At 42.7% G+C, this 23,013-nt stretch overlaps 1 protein-coding gene and 2 long non-coding RNA genes across 3 annotated transcripts in view; 1 reads left to right on the top strand and 2 right to left on the bottom strand.

The window, feature by feature from the left end:
• Positions 1–4,145, top strand: part of LOC131980533 (cyclin-Y-like) — a 32,896-nt gene extending 28,751 nt beyond the window's left edge. The window contains exon 11 of the mRNA XM_059344787.1: positions 469–4,145. Within this exon, the coding sequence (XP_059200770.1) occupies positions 469–585 (117 nt within the window). The 3' untranslated portion in view covers positions 586–4,145. The remainder of the gene's footprint in view (positions 1–468) is intronic.
• Positions 4,146–18,989: 14,844 nt separating this feature from the next.
• Positions 18,990–20,080, bottom strand: LOC131980935 (uncharacterized). The gene is made up of 4 exons (XR_009395262.1): positions 20,035–20,080; positions 19,867–19,928; positions 19,509–19,744; positions 18,990–19,298 (listed from the first exon to the last, which is right to left on the bottom strand). It is a non-coding gene; the product is annotated as an uncharacterized LOC131980935 (long non-coding RNA).
• A 266-nt stretch (positions 20,081–20,346) lies between these two features.
• LOC131980789 (uncharacterized) lies at positions 20,347–21,922 on the bottom strand. The gene is made up of 4 exons (XR_009395250.1): positions 21,819–21,922; positions 21,648–21,734; positions 21,489–21,554; positions 20,347–20,405 (listed from the first exon to the last, which is right to left on the bottom strand). It is a non-coding gene; the product is annotated as an uncharacterized LOC131980789 (long non-coding RNA).
• Positions 21,923–23,013: the final 1,091 nt, after the last annotated feature.

Genomic DNA, 23,013 nt, shown 5'->3' with positions numbered 1-23,013 from the left:
TGATCTTGCTGCATGGACAGATAATTTCACTTGACAAGATTTCTTAAATTAAGAAATTAAGAAATAAGCATGTTGAACGCTTAAAATAAGAAATTAACTCTTAAAACAAGACAAATGATCTAACATTTCTAAATCTAAAGTTTTTTTAATCTTGGTAAGAAACAAATAATGTGCAGTGCACTCTGCTTGGGCCAGTTCATCGCTGCTTGCAACTTTAATTTATCTTGTTTTAAGAGTTCATTTCTTATTTTAAACGTTCAACATGCTTATTTCTAGATTTAATAATCTTAATTTAAGTAATCTTGTCAAGTGAAATTATCTGTCCATGCAGCAAGATAATTTCCCTCAGATTTGGTGTTTTTTATCTTGTTTTTAGACACACCTTTTTTGCAGTGTAAAAAGTGTGAATTCTTTTAATGATGAGAAATTGTATGGATACTGAAGGTAGACTTTGGTTCCTCTCTTCAGGCGATTTCCAGACTATGTGATGACAAGTATAAGGACGCACGGAGATCTGCGAGGAAGCGCTCAGCCAGCACAGACAATCTATGTGGGATCAGATGGGTTCCTGCAATCCTGTCCTAACCACCATCACTCTGCCACAGACTGAACACTGGCATTAGGCTACAGACTCTGGCTGGATGAGAAAACTCCTGTTCGGTTTGGATATCCAGACAATACCAAGACATGGACCTTGGTGACTGAAACCTGAAATCAGCCTCTGGATCAACTCTTCTCATCCTGACACAGACCAAGGACTTCTTGACTGTTTTACCATCTGCGGGGAAAAATCTAGCTTCTGACCAATCAATAAAGGCCTGGACAAGAGAGGATCTCCATGCCGCTTCCTCAGAAGCTTTTGAGGCTGTCTTAATGGACCGGCACTCTGTTCAGCTTCCGTCTGGCCTCATGTGAAAGATTCGACATACCCTGCCTTTGAGATGGCCCTGCAACTTCACACTGAAGCATATTATTTATTTCACTTTGATCATGTGAACTTATGTGCACAGTTGCAGCTGCAGACTTTCAGTAGTGTAGCAGTGAAATTTCTACCGGTTATTTATTTCATTCTTAGGATAATAAAAGTGTTAGAAAGTTTTCTCCTTTGGAAATATGTATATTTAAGGTTTACAGTATTTCAAACGTACCTCTTGATACTCAGGTAGTCTGTTTAATCTTTGGATTTATTGTGATGCTCCTCTTTATATTACAGAAACCCTGAGAGATGATCCATTTTCTAAGTCTGATCTAATGTTTCTGTCTTGTGTTCATGACTTCAGAGGTGAAAAGACAGCTTTTGCAAGGATAATCTTATCGTAACGTTCCTTAAATTTTATGTCACTCATGATATACTTCAAAACTAAATTTTGCCAGGATCTTCAGGATTTTTAGGTTGCTTTTGTTTTGGGAACACATTTGGGGAAAGAAAGTCTTCTAAAGTTTTTCTTTTGTGTTTGTTGATGTAATTCTCATTTCAGCCACAAGAGGCACTACAGTGCACCACAATCTCCTTTTCTAACTAAGATGAAAGCATTCAAATTTTCTTCAAATTCTCAAGTTCTCCATGCACTCTAAAAAAAGGCACATACAGTCATGGAAAAAATTATTAGACCAACCTTGTTTTCTTCATTTTCTTGTTCATATTGGTTTTCTTGATAATGATTTTGGTTATTATCAAGAAAACCATGGAAAATGTCAAGATATCAGCTCTTAAAATAAACTCTTATGAGCTATTTTTGTTGTTATCATTATATTTGTCCAAACAAATGTACCTTTAGTTGTACCAGGTATCAAATGAACAAGAAATTGAAGCAAAGGGTGGTCTAATAATTTTTTCCATCACTGTATATTGTGTGTCTGCAACATTGTAACATTACTTTCATTTGCTTATTTTGGCTAGAATTTTTTTAACCAGCATGTAAATGGCAGAAAACACGACTGCTTTATGATCATTGTTAGTATGAAACAACAACAATACACACAAAGGAAACTAAATCTGATAAAACTTTTTTTTGCACCGAACAAAAGTTTTTACCCCTATCTGTTTCACAGGTTACCTAAAAAGGAGCATTGAAAACTATTATCCTGACGAAACTTTTTTTCAATCTGTTCTTAAATCATAAACACCGGACAGAAATCTATCCTGATCACCTGCCTCTCTGGGCTTCTGTAATACATTTTTTGGGTCAAAACAAAAATTATGACACATGACAAACAAATTGCAGATGAAAGGAGCCAGAACGAAGACATTGTGACAACAGATACATTCCTACTTTTGGGCCACAAATAATCAATTATTACCACCTTTTTTCAGACTGAATAACATAAAATATAAACCAGAACATGTTTTCCAGAGGTTCTGAAATTTGAGACTTTGGTTATAACTTAACATAACTTTGTCAAGGTGATGAAGCAATAAACAAACATGATTTTTTCACAAGGCCATTCAAACTTTAAAAGCCCCATAAAAGCTTTGAATGAAGGAAGCACGCCTCACTGCTGACATCTAGTGGATATTTTGAGCATTGTAAATGATGTGATGGTGATTTAAATGGTCAGCTTGCTCTAATTGCAAATTTGTAGTGATTTCTATTGGAATTGAGAGTTACTCTGATGCACCTATTTACTTATAACCAGAAATATACTATTAATGCAAAACTGGAATTTCAACCTCCAACAATAAGCACAGATAACAGCAAGATATACTGCTTTGTTTTTTTATTTATTCAGTATTATAGCACTAAATAACAGTACATTAAATCTACAGCAACTAACTCTCATAACTCTCATGCTCAATGGCTGCTACCTCAGTGTCTTTTTTCCCTATCGGACCCAAAAACAGTCAATCAGTTCCATGTTATGTTCATCATTTGTGTTCAGATTGAAGGACTTCAGTACCACCATGCATCCGGGTTAGAAAGTGTTTTATTTAATTTTAACAGAAGTGTGTATTTAGTTCCTGGTGAAGTTCTGGTGGAGTCATCATGTTTTCACAGGATGCTCACACCATTGGAAAAGAAAAGGGAACAGAAAGTTAACTTCTCAGTAGTCTGGAGCAAATAAAACTAATGTGGGTTTGATAAAAGTCCTCAAAAGATCACAAATCCTACAAGAGTTTCTCTCTTGTTTCCAGCTGGTGGTTTGTTGTTGCAAACACAGTCTTTAAATAACAGCCTTGAGCTTCACTGCAAAAAAAGGTGCGTCTTAAACAAGATAAAAACACTAAATCTGAGGGAAATGATCTTGCTGCATGGACAGATAATTTCCCTTGACAAGATTTCTTCAATTAAGATTGTTAAATCTAGAAATAAGCATGTTGAACGCTTAAAATAAGAAATTAACTCTTAAAACAAGATAAATTATCAAACACTTGTAATCTAAAGTTTTTTTTATCTTGGTAAATAACAAATAATTTGCAGTGCACTCTGCTCGGGCCAGTTCTTTGCTGCTTGCAGCTTTAATTTATCTTGTTTTGAGACTTAATTTCTTATTTTAAGTGTACAACATACTTATTTCTAGATTTAATAATCATATTTCAAGAAATCTTGTTAAGTGAAATTATCTGTCCATGCAGCAAGATAATTTCCCTCAGATTTAGTGTTTTTATCTTGTTTTAGACACACCTTTTTTGCAGTGTTCAGAAGTGTGATCTTCCAGTGATCCTATCTCTAGTGTTTGACACAGATGAGTGTTATTGATATGTCCTAAAAAAGTGCTCATAGCAAAAAGCACCAGACATGGTGTATGCCCCAAAATTCACAATGTTCCAGATTACTTCTAGAACAGAAATAAACCACTGAGGTTGTGTTTATCTGCCACAAAATCTGCCTTTAAAAACTTCAATCATGATGCTAAACACACCAAAATTGGACAGAAATCTGAAAACATTTGTACCCTTTTGAATATGACGGTAGTTGTATTATATAAGCCCTGACTGCTGATCCCAGAGTTTAAAGATGTTGAAACTGCTGACAAACTGATCATTTTATATTCCCATTGTACATTTAATTTCAGATCAGATTTCCATATTTTTTCTTTCTCTCATTTATCTGAAACTTAAAGCACTAACATATAATTATTTTGCAAATTAACTTTGTATAATGTATAAAGAGTTAAACAAACTGAGACAAGTCAACTGTGAATTATTTATGGATGTCGATTTGATAACAGAAAATGTTTTCATCTAATAGTTTTGTGATTTTGCTGATTTTATACATTTATGACAAGATGAGACTTTGTTTCACAGCACCGGCATCACAATTAGGCTTCAAATGACTTTAAATTTTAAAATAATAACTAGAGAATTTCTAGAGAAATTTTGATTGTGTACTTGCCTCTGGACCGTCATTGTCGTGGCTTAAATCAGCAGTTAAACAGGGACTCTGTCCTGAGTTCACAGACACCTCAAACAAGTATCTAGGACAAACGGTTCATTAGTTAATAAAGGGGGCGTGGCTAATCAAAAGGGGCGGGACTTTATGAAATATTGTTATGTAGAACTGGTCAGTGATGAACCATCATCATGCATGACAAGTTTGAGGCAGATTGGACAATCTATGGTCAAGTTATAAGTTCTCATGTTTTATGAAAAAAAGCCATGTCTGTTGAGTTAGAGGTTTTCACTCGTCTTTTCACCCCACTGACACCGCTCACTCCGGTGCTTGTTGTAAACAAACAGAGATCGCTAAGTGAACACCTCCTGCAGCAGCAGCACATACACACTGTACTGCTACAGAGCTAACTGTAGCTAACTGCGGCTAACTAGGTTGGCCGGCTTGTTATCAAGAGGCTCTTGTTAACAAGCCGGCCGACCTGTTTAGTTGTAAAAAATTGTGTGACATCCATTGATTAATGTCTTTGATACACTGAGTGAGGGATGTTATGGGTGATAGGTCATCGGGGTGTAGTGAAATGTAAAGTTGTGAATCATCTGCATAATTATGATAACTTATTTTATGTTTGCGTATGACATGTGAGAGTGGAAGCATGTAGAGATTAAACAGTAGTGGTCCTAGAATTGACCCTTGTGGTACCCCGCATGTAATGTTCATTTTGTTTGAATGAAATTCACCGATGGAAACGTAAAACTGTCTGTCCTGAAGGTAGGTTCTGAACCAGTTTAGAACTGGGCCTGATAAACCAACCCACCTTTCAAGTCTTTCCAGTAAGATATTGTGGTCAATGGTGTCGAATGCAGAGCTAAGGTCAAGTAGAACAAGAATGGACATTTTTTTGGAGTCTGTGTTTATATGTAGATCATTTAGGATTTTAATAAGTGCTGTTTCTGTGCTATGGTGGGGACGGAATCCAGACTGATACGTATCTAAGAGGCTATTTGATGCTAGATAATTCTTGAGCTGAATGTAAACTGTTTTTTCAAGTATTTTACTGAGGAATGGTAGGTTGGAGATGGGCCTGTAATTTGCAATGACACTTTGATCCAGATTGTTTTTCTTCAGAAGTGGTTTGATGACAGCTGTTTTTAGTGATGTGGGAAATATACCTGACTGAAGAGACGTGTTAATGATATGTAAAACCTCTGGTGCTAAGCAGTTAAAAACATTTTTGAAAAATGCAGTTGGGAGGGGATCCAGGCAGCAGGTGGAGGACCTGAGCTGACCAACAATATCACCAAGTTCCTTCAGATTTAAACAGTTAAAATGAGGCATGACACAATAGGAGTTTCTGGAGAAAGGGAGGGCAAGTTCAGTTGTAGGTTTTAGGGCAGTAATGTTTTGTCTAATAGTAATGATTTTGTTATTAAAGAAAGAAGCAAATTGATCACATTTTACTGAGGACAATATTTCTGAAGGAATGATGGAAGGTGGGTTAACAAGTCTGTCAACAGTGGAGAAAAGCACTTTACTATTATTAATATTTTCATTGATGATTTTAGAAAAGAATGATTGTCTGGCTTGTTTAATTGCTTTGTTGTATTCATTCAGTTTATCCTTATAGATGTCATTGTGAACGTGAAGTCTTGTTTTTCTCCACTGTCGCTCTGCCTGACGACACTTTCTCTTTAACTGTCTAATGTCCACTCCATTTCTCCAGGGAGCTTTTTGTTTTTTTACATATTTAGATTTAAGCGGTGCAATTTTGTTGAATACATTCTGTATTTTTGAGTTGAAGTTGTCCACAAGATCCCCAGTTGAAGATGTCATGGACAACGACAACCCATTTATAGTTTTGTGAAAGCTTTCAATTGTATTGTCATTAATTATGCGTCTTTTGAGTAATTGAGAATTTTGACGTTGTACAGGGCAAGCAGAAACATCAAAGTAAATGCAACAGTGATCGGAAAAAGCTATATCTACAACAAGAGGTGTTGTAATGTTGAGTCCTTTTGAGATGACAAGATCCAGAGTATGTCCTTTATTGTGGGTAGGTCCACGGACATGTTGGGAGAGGTCGAATGCCTCCAGCAGACTAACAAAGTTTATGGCATCTGGGTCAGTTTCATTGTCAATGTGAATATTAAAGTCAACAGTTATAATAAGACAGTCATAATCAATTGAAACCTTAGATAGTAGCTGGGAGAATTCTTCCAGAAATCCACATTTGGATTTTGGTGGACGGTAAACAGTTATTATTAAGATTGTAGTTTTGCAATGCACTGACAAGGCAAGGTATTCAAATGATATGTAATCACCAAGGTGGACTTCCTTACAGACATAAATGTCTGAGAAGACAGCAGCAATTCCACCACCTCTCCTATCAGTTCTAGTGGTATGGAGGAAATTGAAGTTCGGAGGTGCAGTCTCAATGAGTGTAGTGGCTCCGTTTTTATCCAACCAGGTTTCAGTTAGTAGAGTGAAATCTAGACTGTGGGTACTAATGAGTTCATTTATTAAAAATGATTTATTTGTAAGTGACCTGACATTTAAAAGAGCCATTTTTATTATTTGAGGTGCGTTGCTGTGTGAGGGGCTGACAACTGGAGGGATATGGATTAGATTACTGTGATTCGCTGAGCTGGTGTGATCAGAAGTGCATTTCTTAGGCCTAAGGTTTATAATAACAGGGATAGATGAGACTGTCACTGGACCGCTATAGTGTTTTGAGTGTGGAATCACTGACCGTCAACCAGAGTAAGCCATGCAGGAGCGCAGGGTGAGATCAATGTTCAAGGATAGGAGGCGAGATCCGATGAGATTTGGGTGCAGACGGTCATTTTTGAAGAGGTCAGTTCTGTTGAGAAAGGAGGTGAAGTTGTCCACATATGGGATGTCTCGGCTGCGACAGTATCCTTTAAGCCAGATGTGGAGTTGTCTGAGTCGGCTAAATTTTACATCACCAAAACAGGGGGGAGCAAAGGGGCCAGAAACTACACACTGTTTGTTGGAGTCTAGGATGGTGCTTATGAGGGAGATGTAGTCATCCTTAAGCTTCTCTGATTGCTGTATTTTGAGGTCGCACGTACCAACGTGAGCAACCACAGTGGAGAATGACGGACGTTGAGAGAGTAGCTGCGGGATGACGTCATTGATGTCCTGGACGAGCGCACCTGGGTGGCAGGAAGTGCTGCATCTGCTAATCTCCACATGTCGGACCATGGAAGTTCCAACAACAAGAACAGAGGAGCGGTCGTCGGGAATATCCTCAGCAGCCTGTTGCTTCCCAGACCCACGGGAAAAAGAAGCGGCGGTCTGGAGTGGCGCGCACACGCTGACTGAGGCCCCCTCTCGGAGCGGGAGCCGAGCGATTTCCTCAAGCTGGAGCGGGCGTTTGTGGAAGTGGAGGCGCTGTGTTCCACGGGGTGCCGAGCTACCCGCGCCGGACCAGAGAGGGACGAGCCCAGACGTCGCGTGGCAGAGGGCTGCTGAAACTCCACCTGGGACACGGGTCTCGTTGCCTCAGGTTTTCGAGACATACGCTGCGGCGCGGGTGTAAACACCGGCATGGAGCTGCGTAACAGGTGTGGAGCCGGAGGAGAGAGTCGGGGCTCCTCTGCAGGGGGAGTAGAGTCATCTTGAAGAGGGGAAAATCTGTTTTCCAAGTGGATGTAATGTTTATGTGCGGGAGAGGAGCGGCGCCCTCGCCTGTGATGACTGGTGATAAGCGACCAGGATTCAGGTGCAGATGGGGTGGAGAAGCCCCGAGCTTTGGGCTTGGCACCTTGGCACATCCAGCGATCGTGGAGGTTGATGCCCGGAGGAGAAGTGGCAGCTGCAGGGGCAGTGGCTTCAGGTCCCGGTGGATCGAAGGTGACCGTGTCCATTAACAGCTCAGCCTCGCGGATCTGATACAGGTTGGAAATGCGTCCTTCAAGCTCGGTGACTTTCTCAGCGAGGTGGGTGCAGCTGTCACAGGATGGTGAGGTGAGTGGAGCCATGATAGCACCCTGTTTGTACCCAGCTTGTCCCAGAGAGCTTCCTCCTCCTGTATTGTGAATTTCGCCGACACAACAAATACATTTTCGGTGCAACACAATTTGATTATATCACGTGGAGTGTCCATGTAAAGTTAACACTTCATCTACTCTCTGCAGGTAAGAGTTTTATACTGCAAAGTGAAAAAAATGACAGTAAAGTGTTTATCCTTCATGTCAGCTCGCTCTGGACTGGCTCAATTAATTTACCATAAATATCACAATACGGGCGCACTACATGGGCGACTGGTTTTACTATGGAGAAGTGAATGACGGCAGGAACCAATCAGGAGGAGGATCAGTGTCCAATATGTACCTACCCTTTCCGGTTTGATGAATTGCTGGCGCGTTTTGGTGAAATGCTGGCGTGTTGTGTGAATTGCTGGCGTGTTGTGGCGAATTGCTGGCGTGTTTTGCACTTCAGGGCCACCGTACTTTAGTGAAATCTAGTAAAATATGGGTCATTGTTTATTTTGATAAATGTTAAAACTTTATCTATCCTAATTTATAATGCTATTATGATGTGTCATTTGTAACATTTTACTTGTACTAGAAAAATTCTGTCAGACACACTGACAAGGTGAATGTGCTTTGTACATAAGGTTATACCACTTACGTAAGAGATCAAAGACTGAGGTGACTTTAACATCATCTTTATTGAACTGAACACAATTAAAAATGACAAAGATAACATATTTAAAAAATAACATAAATAACTGAATTAAAAATCACAGCAAAAAAAACCTCTATTAAACAACATATCACACCAATAAATTCAATAATCAAAGCAAAAAAAACCCCTCTATTAAACAACATAACATACCAATAAATTCAAAAATCAAAGCAAAAAAAACCTCTATTAAACAATATAACACACCAATAAATTCAAAAATCAAAGCAAAAAAAACCTCTATTAAACAACATAACACACCAATAAATTCAAAAATCAAAGCAAAAAAAAAAATCTTTACTACATAAAATAACATACCAATAAAAAAAATCACAGCTCAAGCAAAAAGGCTTCACTGCTGCTCCTCAAAAGAGGCAAAGACCTTGAGGTTTCTTTTGTCAATTGCCTCCATACAGAAAGCCTCATAGTCAGTCTTCAACTGAAATGAAAACAGGAAGGGTTCCACAATTTCGGTGGTCTCCCCTTCATCCTATCTGTCATCCAACCGCAGTTTTTTCAGGGCCCTTATGCGGTCTCCCCTGTCCATCCCAGTAACATCTGGGAGGGAAACTCTGCCTTTAAATATTTGGGTGTTACACCCAGACGCGGTTTTACAATAGAGACAAGGTAGGCAACTGCCTGGGGCCCCACCAACTTCCCCGAACTGCAGGGGCCCCCAGACCAGCTGCCCACTCTCCATTCAGCTGGGAATCGGGGCCCTCAGTGATCCCCAGCCATTGCGTTTTTAAATGTAAATGTAAATTTGTATGTTTAAATCGGAAACAAAGACAACAAACTAAAATACAAAGAAATAAAGTATCCGTCTACACCCCCTCCCATTTTGTGTTATAATGGACTATTCCATCCAGGCCATGATCGCGAGAGTTCCAAACTTATGTGACGGAAGTGGAGGGAAGTTTGGAAGACGTTACGTGAAATAGCGTTGAAATTTACAGTTGGAATGAAGCGTGTTAGAAAAATTGCATGAGTAAACCTTCAAAATTGAATTATCTGACACCAACTGGAAAATACCTCACCAATTATTTCTGCGCAGTCTTTGATGGGGAAATGATGAGCTGGAGTCGTCCGAGTTCTCAGTTTAACATAGTTTTATTACAATACGTCAAGAAATGTGAATTACAGAGCTCTGGGATTCACTTTAGGAATCAGTTTAACTGTCCCTGATACACACAGACAGGTTTCAGGTCATGAAGTCTGAAAACCTTGTCTCTCCTCCTGCAAAAAACCCCAGTTTTACACTAACATCGTTTAATTATATCAATGAAGGTAGATTTCTTCCAGGATGTCCAGCCTTCCCCCTCCGCTGATTCGCCAGTCTTCTTTCACACCGTCACACATCAGGCCACCTGGGCAAAACAATCACTGCTACCCAATACAGGACGAGGCCTTGTGGCCTGCTAACAAACTTGTTATGACGAACATACTGCCTTATTGTGTTCTACAGAAATATAACAACTATTCTTCAGAGTTCTACCTGTTCTTTTAAAGGTTAAAAAATATAAGATAGACAATACTATTTTTTGTGATTATAGAATCTTAATTAGTTTAAGCAAATGGAATATATGTAATTAAAGTAATCATAGTTTTCTACATCAATATTAACACACAAACACAATCAATGTATCAAAATCATATTACCTGATTAATATAAATGCATAGAGATAGACATTATCAAGGTTTCAGTGAATTACGCATGCATAATGACCTTGTAATGACTGTTGGGAGAAAAATGTCAAAGAGGAAAAGAGAGGAAGACAGTAACATTTCATTTTCAACAAGTATAATATTCAAATTATTCTAACAAGCGAAACTACCAAAGTGGTGCCACCAAAAGAAGGAAGCGGGAGGAGGCGAAATCCAAAAATGACGCACTCCCGAAGTTGACAGCATTTTTTAATGTTTTGACAACACCGCCGGTTGTCGAGGAGCAGCAGGAGGCAGCGGCTAATTCAGAAGGGGAGGAGGTTACCATAGTAACCGCGTCATGCTCGAGCTCTGACAGAAGAGATGTCAACAATGAGGAGGTGGTGAGTAGCAGTCCTGATTCTGTTGACCACCACGAAAGTGTTGTCATCATCGGAGATGATCCGGCGTTGTGGCCCAACGTTTTCAGTGACTGTCAACGTTGTGACTTAGTGAAGAGAGGACCCGTACAAATGGAATTGGAATTCCCCCAAAACGCAGAGGGTCGGCGTTTTACAAAGGCAAACTATTTTATAGTGATGAAAAATGGGGAAAAAATCAACAGGACGTGGCTAGTGTACAGCAAGGTGAAGGACGCTGTAATGTGTTTTTGTTGCCGACTTTTTGCCAAGGGAGATGAATCACAGTCACAGCTGAGCTCCACCAACGGACTTAGGAATTGGAAAAACCTACAGGCTAACCTTAAACAACATGAGAGGTCTGCACAACATATTAAACACATGGATGCCTGGCACACACTGAACGCTCGACTTCAAAGTGGCACAGCCATAGATGAGGTGAGACAAAATCTGATCAATGCTGAGGTCATCAGATGCAAAGAAGTCATGAAGAGATTGCTTGCTATTGTTTGCTATGTAGCTGAGCATAATTTGGCATTTAGAGGGCACAGGGAGAAGCTGTATGAGCATGGGAATGGCAATTTCCTGGGGCAAGTGCAGTTAATGGCCAAATTTGACCCAGTAATGAAGGAGCATCTCTGGAAAATTAAAGAGAAACAGATTGCTGATACCTACCTTAGCAAACACATTCAAAATGAATTAATATGCCTTGTCTGTTTAGCTTGTTTATCTTTACGGAGACATGGCTAACCCACCTTGTACCGGATGCTAATGTGGACCTGCTGGGATTTACTACTGTGCGAGCCGACAGAGACACTAAAGCGTGTGGGAAAAGCAAAGGTGGGGGACTCATCATGTATGTTAACAACCGCTGGTGTAACCCAGGACATATCTCCATAAACACGGTCTTGTGTTGCCGGGACCTCGAGCTATTAGCCGTTAGCCTGCGGCCGTATTATCTGCCGAGGGAGCTCAGTCACTTGATCATCATCTGTGTTTACATCCCTCCGAGAGCGGACGCAGCTACTGCATGTGAGAAGATTCACTCCGTCACAGCAAGGCTGCAGACACAGCACCCTGAGGCACTTATTATCATCTCTGGGGATTTTAATCATGCAACTTTGGACTCTACTTTGGCTGCTTTTCACCAGGTTGTGGACTGTCCAACAAGAGAAAACAGGACAATCGACTTACTGTATGTTAATGTGAGGGATGCATACAGAGCCACACCCCTCCCCCCTCTAGGGAAGTCCGACCACAACCTGGTCCACCTACAGCCACAGTACACCCCCCTGGTCCAAAGGCAGCCAGTAACCACTCGCTCCATCAGGAAGTGGTCCCCTGAAATGGAAGGTGCCCTGAGAGACTGCTACAACACCACAGTCTGGGATGAGCTGATCAACCCGCATGGTGAGGACATAGAAGGGATGACACACTGTCTGACGGACTACCTTAACTTCTGTGTAGATGTGGTCTTCCCTACCAAGACTGTCCACTGTTACCCTAACAGCAAACCATGGGTTACGCGGGAAGTTAAAGATGTCCTTAACAGGAAGAAGGCCGCCTTCAGGAGCAGAGACAAGGAGGCGATGAAGGCAGCACAGCAGGAGGTGAAGCACTGCGTGAGGGAAGCAAAGGACAGCTACAGGAGAAAGGTGGAGCAGAAGCTGAAAGAAAACAACATGAGGGAGATCTGGGATGGTGTGAAAACCATTACAGGCCATAACACAAAGACCAGAGTCGTAGAGGGGACAATGGAGAAGGCAAACGAACTTAACGACTTCTTCAACCGGTTCAACCAGACCGTGATCCCCCCACCCTCTCCCTCACTGCAGCCATCTCCCCTTCTTCCCTCAGCACACCTCCAACCAGACATCAACACAGCAGCAGCCCCCACTCCCCCCCCCCCCCCCAAACTCAGCGCACCTACCCCCAAACATCACAGCAGCACCCCCCACCTCAACACAACCTCCTCCATACATCACAGTGGACCAGGTCAGAGAACAGCTGAGGAAGCTTCACCCCAGGAAAGCAGCAGGCCCGGACAAGGTGTGTCCCCGACTACTGAAGACATGCGCTGCTGAACTGGGAGAACCGCTACAACGCATCTTCAATCTTAGCCTGCAGCTTGGGAGAGTGCCCACCCTCTGGAAGACATCCTGCATCGTTCCAGTTCCAAAGAAGAACCGGCCCAGCGAGCTGAATGACTTTCGACCAGTGGCACTCACCTCACACCTGATGAAGACGCTGGAGCGACTCTTCCTCAGCCTCCTCAGACCCCAGGTGCAACATGCCCAGGACAGTTTGCAGTTTGCATACCGGGCAGGTGTTGGTGTGGAGGATGCCATCCTCTACCTGCTACATCGAGCCCACTCGCACCTGGACAAGGGAAGCGGCACGGTGAGGATTCTTTTTCTGGATTTCTCGAGCGCCTTTAACACCATCCAGCCCCTTGTGCTTCAGGACAAACTGAACAGGATGCGAGTGGACCCCTGCCTGGTCACTTGGATCTCCAGCTACCTCACCGACAGGCCGCAGTACGTCAGGTTGAGGGACACCACGTCTGACACTGTGATCAGCAGCACCGGAGCACCCCAGGGCACGGTGCTGGCCCCTCTTCTCTACACCCTGTACACCTCGGACTTCTGCTACAACTCTGAGCTGTGTCACATCCAGAAGTTTGCTGATGACACAGCCATCGTTGGATGCATCAGGGACGACAGAGAGGAGGAGTACAGGAGCCTGGTGAGAAACTTTGCTGACTGGTGCCATGCAAACTATCTACATCTCAACACCTCGAAGACAAAGGAGCTGGTCATCAACTTTCAGAAGTCCAGACCAAGACCGCGACCAGTTCTGATCGAGGGAGCTGAGGTGGAGGCTGTGGACTCCTACAAATACCTCGGACTGTGGCTGGACAGCAAGCTGGACTGGTCAACCCACATCAACCATCAGTACAGGAAGGGACAGAGCAGGCTGTACTTCCTGAGGAGACTGCGGTCGTTTAACATCTGCAGGAAACTCCTGCAGATGTTTTATCAGTCCGTGGTGGCCAGCGTCCTCTTTTACACCGTGGTGTGCTGGGGGAGCAGCACATCTAAGGACATATCCAGGCTGGACAAACTAATAAGGCGGGCCAGCTCTGTGGTTGGCGTGAAGCTGGACTCTCTGGTGACGGTGGCAGAGAAGAGAACTCTGGACAAACTGCTGGGCATTATGGATGATGCCAGTCACCCTCTGCACACCGTCATCAGCAACCAGAGGAGCCTGTTCAGCCAAAGACTGCTCCTTCCCAAATGCAGGACCAATAGACTAAAAAACTCCTTTGTCCCTCAGGCCATCAGACTCTACAACTCCTCAAGTTGGGGGAGGAGGAGTAACAGGAAGACAGAGGACTGAGGACAGGAAGGAGCAGTAACAGTAACAATAACAATAACAATATTTATATCATATTTATTTATTTAGTGTATATAAATTGTTCTTTTTTCTCTTATGTGTGCTTTTTAACTCTCTTATGTTTGCTGCTGGAAACTCAATTTCCCTGAGGGAGCAATCCCAAGGGATCAATAAAGTTTTATCTTATCTTGTCGCCCAGTGCACCACTGATGCTATAGTAGAGCGTGTGAGGAGGGCCAAATACTATGCTGTCATCATGGACTGCACTCCAGATGTATCCCACAATGAGCAGCTATCAGTGCTGCTGCGAATTGTCAACTGTGAGCTCACAAAGGGTGTTTCCATCCATGAGCACTTCATGGGATTCCTTGTGGCAGATAACACCACTGGCCAAGGTCTTCTTCAGCTGTTTCTGGGACACCTGGAAAGACTGGGGTTGGACCTCTCCGACTGCCGTGGCCAATCTTATGATAACGGCAGCAACATGCAAGGCAAAACGCAGGGGGTCCAGGCAGTGGCGGTTCTAGACCAAAATTACCAGGGGGGCCGAGCAGGGGCCAGAGTTTTTTCAGGGGGGCACATATAAGGAGAAAACAGGGCAATATTTAAGCGTTCAAAATGTTTCGTTTATTTAAAATCCAAAACAAAATACATTGAGCATTAATACATTGAATGAAAGAATGAATGAATGATTAAACATAAAATAAAGTGTGCTCAATAAACCTTGAAACCATCATCTCTCTGAAACCAGAAAAAAATAAATTCACATACAGTGGTCACAGTATCAACACAGTAGGCTGAAACACTACAACAACAAGATTCTGCATTTGTGACTCCTTGAGAACCTATCTACAAATGCATCAAGGGGTGTGTTTCATACCAGTTGGCCCGGAAACTGTGCTTCCTGTCTCCCATCAATGTGTTAGGAAAGTTCTTTATATGTGGCTGCACTGGAGTGTCATCCATGCACTTGCTGATATCTGGAGAAAGATGAGTAAATATGAGAGTGCAACATTAATTTATCATTATTAATTTAACTAGTCTACACTGCTCTCTCTCTCTCTCACACACACACTCACACACACACTCACACACACACACACTCACACACACACACACACTCACTCACACACACACTCACTCACACACACACACACACACGCACACCTACCTGATGGTGCTGTACTTGACATGCATGGTGAATCTGGTTGTCCCTCATACTCTTCCTCCTGACTCTCAGACTGCCTTTCACTTTCCTCCTCTGTCTGTCTCTCCTCCTCTGTCTGTCTCTCCTCCTCTGGCTCTCTCTCCTCCTCTGGTTCTCTCTCCACCTGCTCCTGAGCTCTTTCACTTCTCCCTTCATCTCTATCTCCCTCACTCTCTTTATGGGGCTTTTTCCCTACTGGGGCAAAAAAGGACGTAATGTCCTTCCTGCTCCTTTTCATGATGATAGCCTACTAAAAAGAAAACGGAGAGGATTGTAGCCTTCTCGTTTCACAAGGCTATGCAAGTTTTTCATTTAACAAGTAGGCTAAATGCTGTCGGTTATTTCACCTATTTCCCCAATATAAGTTACTTATTGCTGTGCAACGGACTTTTAAGAAAGATAAAGCTACTTGGTGAACATGTCATCATGTTTAATGACTTCAATGGCTTTGCTTATTCACAAACATTGCAAGACCAAGACGTGATTAAGTGAAATAAAAAACAGATTGTATTATTGAAGTGAACAAAAACAGTAAAACACTGATATGTACAAACACACTGCCATTAAATTGGATAGTTTTCCTTACCTTCCACTATTTGCAGTTGTCCATTCAGGGCGGCTGCAGCTGTCGGCTCGCATCCAAAGTTTGCAATCCGCGCGCACTGCTCTTACAACTGCAGGTGGCAGTGTGCGTGTATCGCTTTAAGGAGTCCGTGGAGAACGCTCCGTCGATATGTCTTTAGTTCCTGTCTTCGAGCCAGCGCATGTCGCCGTAAGAAATTAATTAATTAATTATCTGTTCAGCACAGGGGCCACAACGGGGGCCAGGAGCAATTTTACAGGGGCACTGGCCCCTGTCGGCCCCTGTGTAAAACCGCCAATGGGTCCAGGCGAGGCTCCTGGAACTCAACCACAAAGCACTCTGTGTGCCATGTGGCAGCCACACCTTAAACCTGGTGGTGGGAGATGCCGCTAAGTCCTCAACCATTTCTCTGGGGTACTTCGGCACACTGCAAAGGCTGTATAATCTGTTTTGTGGCTCTGTTCAGCGTTGGACAATTTTTCAGGAGCACGTGAAGGATTTGTCAGTCAAGGCCTTGTCCACAACAAGATGGGAGTGCCGTGTGGATGCTGTCAAGGCTGTGCGCTACCAACTTCCTGAGATTGTCGATGCATTGACAGCTGTGCAGAAGCATGCGACATTGAAGAAGGATCCAGAATGTGCCTCCACCGCTGAAAGCCTCAGGGAGAACATTATGACGTGGTCATTCATGGTGAGTACCTTTGTTTGGTACGACGTGTTATATCACATAAACCGTGTCAGTAAAATCTTGCAGAGCCCCAGTGTGTCAATTGAGACACTAAGGAGAGACGTCATGGCAGTGTCAGGCTATCTAGAAGAATTTAGAGAGCATGGCTTTAAATCTGCACAAACAGATGCCAGGGAAATGGCAGAGAAGATGGAGGTGGAGATGAGCTGGCCTGTGGTGCGACAGAGAAAAAGAAAGAGGCAGTTTGATTATGAGGGGAGAGATGAAGATGTGTCTACTCCAGAGGAGCTCTTTAAAAGAGAGTTTTTTCTCCATCTTGTTGACACAGCCAGTGCAGCTTTAAGAGAGAGATTCTCTAACATGCAGGTCTTCTATGACCTTTATGGGTTTCTTTACTCATCTGAGCTATTGAGAAGCACCATTCAGAGAGGGAAGCTTGATGATTGCTGCAGAAAACTGGAGGAAGCAATAGCAGATGTGGATGCAGAGGACCTGAAGATGGAGCTCGAAGGAGCTGTCCGGTCCTTCCCTCCACACGTCACATCACCACTTCAAATGCTAGATTACATTTATAAGGAGAATGTCTTAGACATTTATCCGAATGTGAGCATAGCCCTAAGACACCTCCTTACTCTCCCTGTCACTGTTGCTTCAGGTGAGAGAAGCTTTTCTACCCTGAAACGACTGAAAACGTATATGCGATCTACAATGGCCCAGGACAGGCTCTCTGCCCTTGCAACCATTTCAGTCGAGCATGAGGTCCAACAAACACTCGATATGGACGCAGTCATAAGCAGGTTTGCTGAGGCCAAAGTACGAAAGCTCAAACTTGTATGAGTAGGATCTCAACTGTCACCTGTTCATAAGAAGATAATTAAGACAGCACTAAAACAGGAACAAAGCAGCAGGAAGACAGTGGCAGTAATGATAGAGACACATGGACATTCAGGGAGAGAGAAGCAGAAGAAGAAAACATCACTAAAACAGGAACAAAGCAGCAGGAGGACAGTGGCAGTAATGATAGAGACACATGGACATTCAGGGAGAGAGAAGCAGAAGAAGAGGTAGAGAAACAGAGGGACAGAAGGAGAGAGAGGACAGCACAAAGACAGGGGCAAGAAGTGAGGTAATGATTCTACAGTGCATTTTAATGATTCCTGTAACTACTTGAGTCCTGCTGGACAATCATTTAATCATTATATTCACAAACAAATGGATGTTGTGCATACTATGTATCATATTACAAAAAGCTTCAACTGTTAATATGTTTTGTATTTATTTTCTCTGTTCCAGATATCTACAGATGATACGACGCATGAAAACCGGTGCCAGAAACACACACTTCCTCTCTCTCACACACACTTTCCCCCACTCCTTCATTCACACTACCTTGTTTTGTCTCTTTCACTCCAACACATTTTCTCTCTCATACACATACATTCATTCACACTCTTTCTCTCACACACACACACACACACACACACACACACACACACACACACACACACACACACACTCTCTCTCTCTCTCTCTCTCCATCCCTTATTCAGACAGTTCCTCTCTCTTACACACATAATCATTCTCTCTCTTTCTCTCTCTCTCACACACACACACACACACACACACACACACACACACACACACTGACACAAACTCTGCTTCCTTTCTAGCAGACAGTAAGCCAGAGACACATGGACATTCAGGGAGAGACAAGCAGAAGAAGAAAACATCACTAAAACAGGAACAAAGCAGCAGGAAGACAGTGGCAGGCATGATAAAGACACATGGACATTCAGGGAGAGACAAGCAGAAGAAGAAAACAGGAACAAAGCAGCAAGAAGACAGTGACAGTAAGGATAGAGACACTTTCCCCCCACTCCTTCATTCACACACCCTTGTTTTCTCTCTTTCACTCCAACACATTTTCTCTCTCTCATACACATACATTCATTCACACACTCTCTCTCTCTGTCTCTCTCTCTCTCTCTCTCTCATTTACTCTACACATCACTGTGATCGATAATTATTCTTTATTGTTCAGTACAGTCACAGTTATAGACAAAATGGGACTTATTGACTCACTCACACAAATACTCTGTCGCGCTGCTTAACTATTTAAAAAATATATATATTTTGCATTTTGGCATACAACGGGGTGGAATCTGAGTCTTATTTCTCACATATTAAAAGGTCCTTGTTAAAAGTAAGGATTTGAAGGGCCCCCTAGCTAAATTCGCCTTGGGCCCCCAAATTGCTAAATCCGCCACTGGTTACACCATTTGGCTCCCTCAAGGGCGTCTCTCAGGAGAACATCTGCTTCCTTGAGGAAAAAGGAAAAATAAGACTAAGGGTAGTGGATCATTAGGTGATCAAGACAAATTAGATATGTGATAGATATACCTACTGAACAAGTCATCACAACTGTTATATATCTTGCTATACATCAAGCCTTCAGCATTACACACATTAGATTGCATACAGAGTCCTTAGTTCCCCCTGCCTTTCTTTTTAGTATAAGTATGACACCTACCTCCTGTTTCATTTCTTCACGTCGCCTCTTTCGAGCTTGCGATCTCTCTTCTTCAGATCTTGGTGAGGGAATGACATACATTCATTCATTACCATTAACCAATTTTCCGCATTCGGGTCGCGGGGGGCTTGAGCCGATCCCAGCTGTCATTGGGCGAGAGGCGGGGAGACACGGGGAGAACATGCAAACTCCACACAGAAGAGCCGCAGGCGAGAGGCGAACCTGCGACCCTCTAGCTGTGAGGCGAGAGTGCTATACTTTAAATATGACAATATAATCAGGCCTGACAACAGTGAAACAAGATGAGATGTGATCTCAAGAATGTAAATGAAAAGTATAATAAAATGAAGACACTCACGGCATGGGAAAGTTCTGCAGGAGAACTAGGCACCACCATCTTCGGATTTGCTGCATGTTTGCCTTTGAAAAAGAACGTCAAACAAAAATATGGTGAAATATGTATCCCAAAGAAACCTTGTACCCACTATGATGGTGATATTATTTTCTAACACTAATCTATACATACCTCTGTGAAATCACAGTGTGCTCCCATGACAATGTACAGAGCGTACTGTAGGTTAAGAAATGGTAGGTTGTCAATGATAGTTAAATAACAACTACAACCACCCCCCCCAAATATATTTTTGGATGTAGAAGATGTCAGCCCTTAAACTCATGTCTGTCACATCAGTACCCAACTCTGCAGCAGTCTGATATATGCATTGTGTATGTATTTTAAAAACTGTAGGTCCCCAAAAAAATCCAGAGGTACTCATTTCAATAAAGAGATGACAATCAAATGATACAGTTCAGAAGAATAATTTAAAGACATATCTTACCTTATCATCCACACCAAAAGTCCTCCAAGATCCAGGGGACAGGATCTGAGCAATGTTTCTGTGAACAGTGTTTGTGAAAGTAAAGATAAAGTCAAATTCAACAGCTTTGTATACTCTTGCATAAAGGCTTTCAACACAGTTAGAACCGAATTAGCCAACGGGCTCGAACTCCAAATAAAATGTTGTCACAGGGTCAAAGAGAACAGCCCCACTGAAAAATGTCATCTATGGTTCTGTTTCATGCATCAAATTGTACATTATGTATCCCATATTTTAGTTGATAAAACAGAGCCATAGATAAAAAAAAAAAAAAAGGATAAGTGGTCTAAAACAGAACTACCACTTTCCAGATGTGATGAAACTGGATGACCAAAAAACCAAAAGGTTTGGTGCGACTTTTGTCTCTCCAGCCAGTGCCACGGAGGGGATCTAGAGAGAAAATCTCCCTAGCTTGTGGCCTCAATATCTGTTAATGTCATGTGTTCAAATATGAACAGACACATCTGACATACAACATTCAAACCTATGACTTTAACGTTCTAGGATTCATACCGGAAAAACATCAGGCACTTGACAATGAAAGATAGCTATGATACATTTTAATTTTTGTGGAGAATGAAATCAACAATGACCAACCTCACTGTACAGTAACACAGGGGTTCCCAAACTTTTCCATGCCAAGGCCCCCCAAATAGCATTAGCTTCTGGCCGGGGACCCCCAAACCCACCGACAATGCTACAAAAAAACAAGTCCTCCACGGCAGGGCTGTTGGTCTTCTCCTTTGGTCTTTTTGTTATCAAAAACCTGTCCATTTTGCGCTAGCTAGCTACACGCTAGCTTGAGGAGCAGAGCAGCTTGATAACAACGGTCTACACAGATTATGATGTCGTCTTGAACTTGAACGTGAACTTGAGAATCCGACGATTACGGCAGTTTACGTATTGTACGGTTCAGGACAAATGGTTATTAAAAAAATAAAATAAAAAAATAAAAAATATTTTTTTTTTTTTTTTTTTTTTTTCCTCATCTTCCCTCCAATTTTCTGAGGCCCCCCTAGCGCCCCCTGGCGGCCCCCCAGGGGGCCGCGGCCCCCACTTTGAAAACCACTGCAGTAACAAATGCAAAACTTAATGTACTCACACAAAGTGTCCAATGTCCAGGTTCAAATACTGGAAGAATGATCCACTCCAGACTTGTTGCATTTTCCTGGCAAAGGAAAACAATAGTTGAATATAAAGGGTTTTAGTAAGGTAAGTAAGGTAACACAACAACAAAAGGACAAATCATTGTGTAAAATACCAGCAGGTGATTCATGGGGTTCAGTGAAAGTGGTGGAAACCAAGTAGCAGTGACATGGCTGTTTGCGGCAAACACACCACCTACTCTCTGTAACAGACAGTTTCATAATTATTGTAAAACTGTGGTACGTATGAACTCTATTTCTTTTTTATTTTAGAAGAGCTTAACTACCTCCTCAATAACTTTGAGACAGCTGTTCAGGATCTGACAGAAGACACACATATAATAAATACAGTTATTAAAACATGTAAATAATAAATTTGTCATGCCTCCTCCCCCTGCTCCCTAGTCTGTGTGTGTGCAAGCCTGATTGCTGATGGGAGACTGCTGTGCTGGAGCCGGGGCCTCTCAGCTGCAGCTCATCAGATCATCACCCACACTATTTAAGATCCTGGGCCACAATCAGTCAGCGCTGGATTATAGACTCTACACAGTTAGGCTGCGTTCAGACTGCAGGCGAATCTGATTCAAATCAGATTCTTAGGGCTGACTGTCCACAGTATTTTTACCAAGTGTCCAAATCGGATATGGCTCTGTTCAGACTGGGCCACATTATTGACTGATCTGACAGTTTGCCATAGTAACGGCGTCAGAGCGTCTGATGTCGTCACGGCGTCAGACATCATATAATTGCGACAGCGACAAGAACAACAACAGCGAACATGATGGAGGCAGGTCACCTCAGTATATTGGCCTTATCACTGTCCAGTAGAGGTGCAGAACATCTCAGACGCATCAGGGGAGAAACCGGGCGGATGGACGCCCCCGTCGGGCCTGCATGAGTCGGTCGCGGCTGTCGGTGGACACCTTGTCTCCGCGCTACGCGTAGAGTGACGTCACGGACCGTCAAAACCGATCTGAGTGATTGGAGCGGTTCAGACTGGACATCTGTCCAAATGCGATCTGAAACTACCTCCCGAAGGTGGTTTCGATCCGGTTGGCAAAAATCGGATTTCATGTGATTTGTGACTGTTCAGACTTCAAAAGAGCCATCCAGTTCCAATCTGGATAGGCTAAAAATCGGATTTTGGCTGGCAGTCTGAACGAGGCCTTAGTCTCTAGCTCTCTTAACATTACCTGACCTGTATTCCAGTTTTTTGTCCTGCCTTTTGAGACCTAACCCTTTTTCCTTTTTGCACCCCAGCAACATCCTCCGCCCGGACGCCTGCCTGCACCTCCAGCCTGATCCCATTCCCTGCCTAGCTTCCTACCCACCTGCATCTGCCGATGCCAATCTCCCCACTTTACCATTTACAATAACCACTCTTGTTACCTGACCACTGCCTCTGCCTGCTTCCCTGCTCCTGAGTCCACCAAACCCGGCCCTGACAAAATTAAACATACATAATCAATAAACATAATCAGT

Source organism: Centropristis striata, chromosome 11, assembly GCF_030273125.1.
Source record: "Centropristis striata isolate RG_2023a ecotype Rhode Island chromosome 11, C.striata_1.0, whole genome shotgun sequence".
NCBI classification, from domain to species: Eukaryota; Metazoa; Chordata; class Actinopteri; order Perciformes; family Serranidae; genus Centropristis; species Centropristis striata.
The sequence above is the reverse complement of the archived record's forward strand: the minus strand, read 5'-3'. Positions and strand labels throughout refer to the sequence as shown.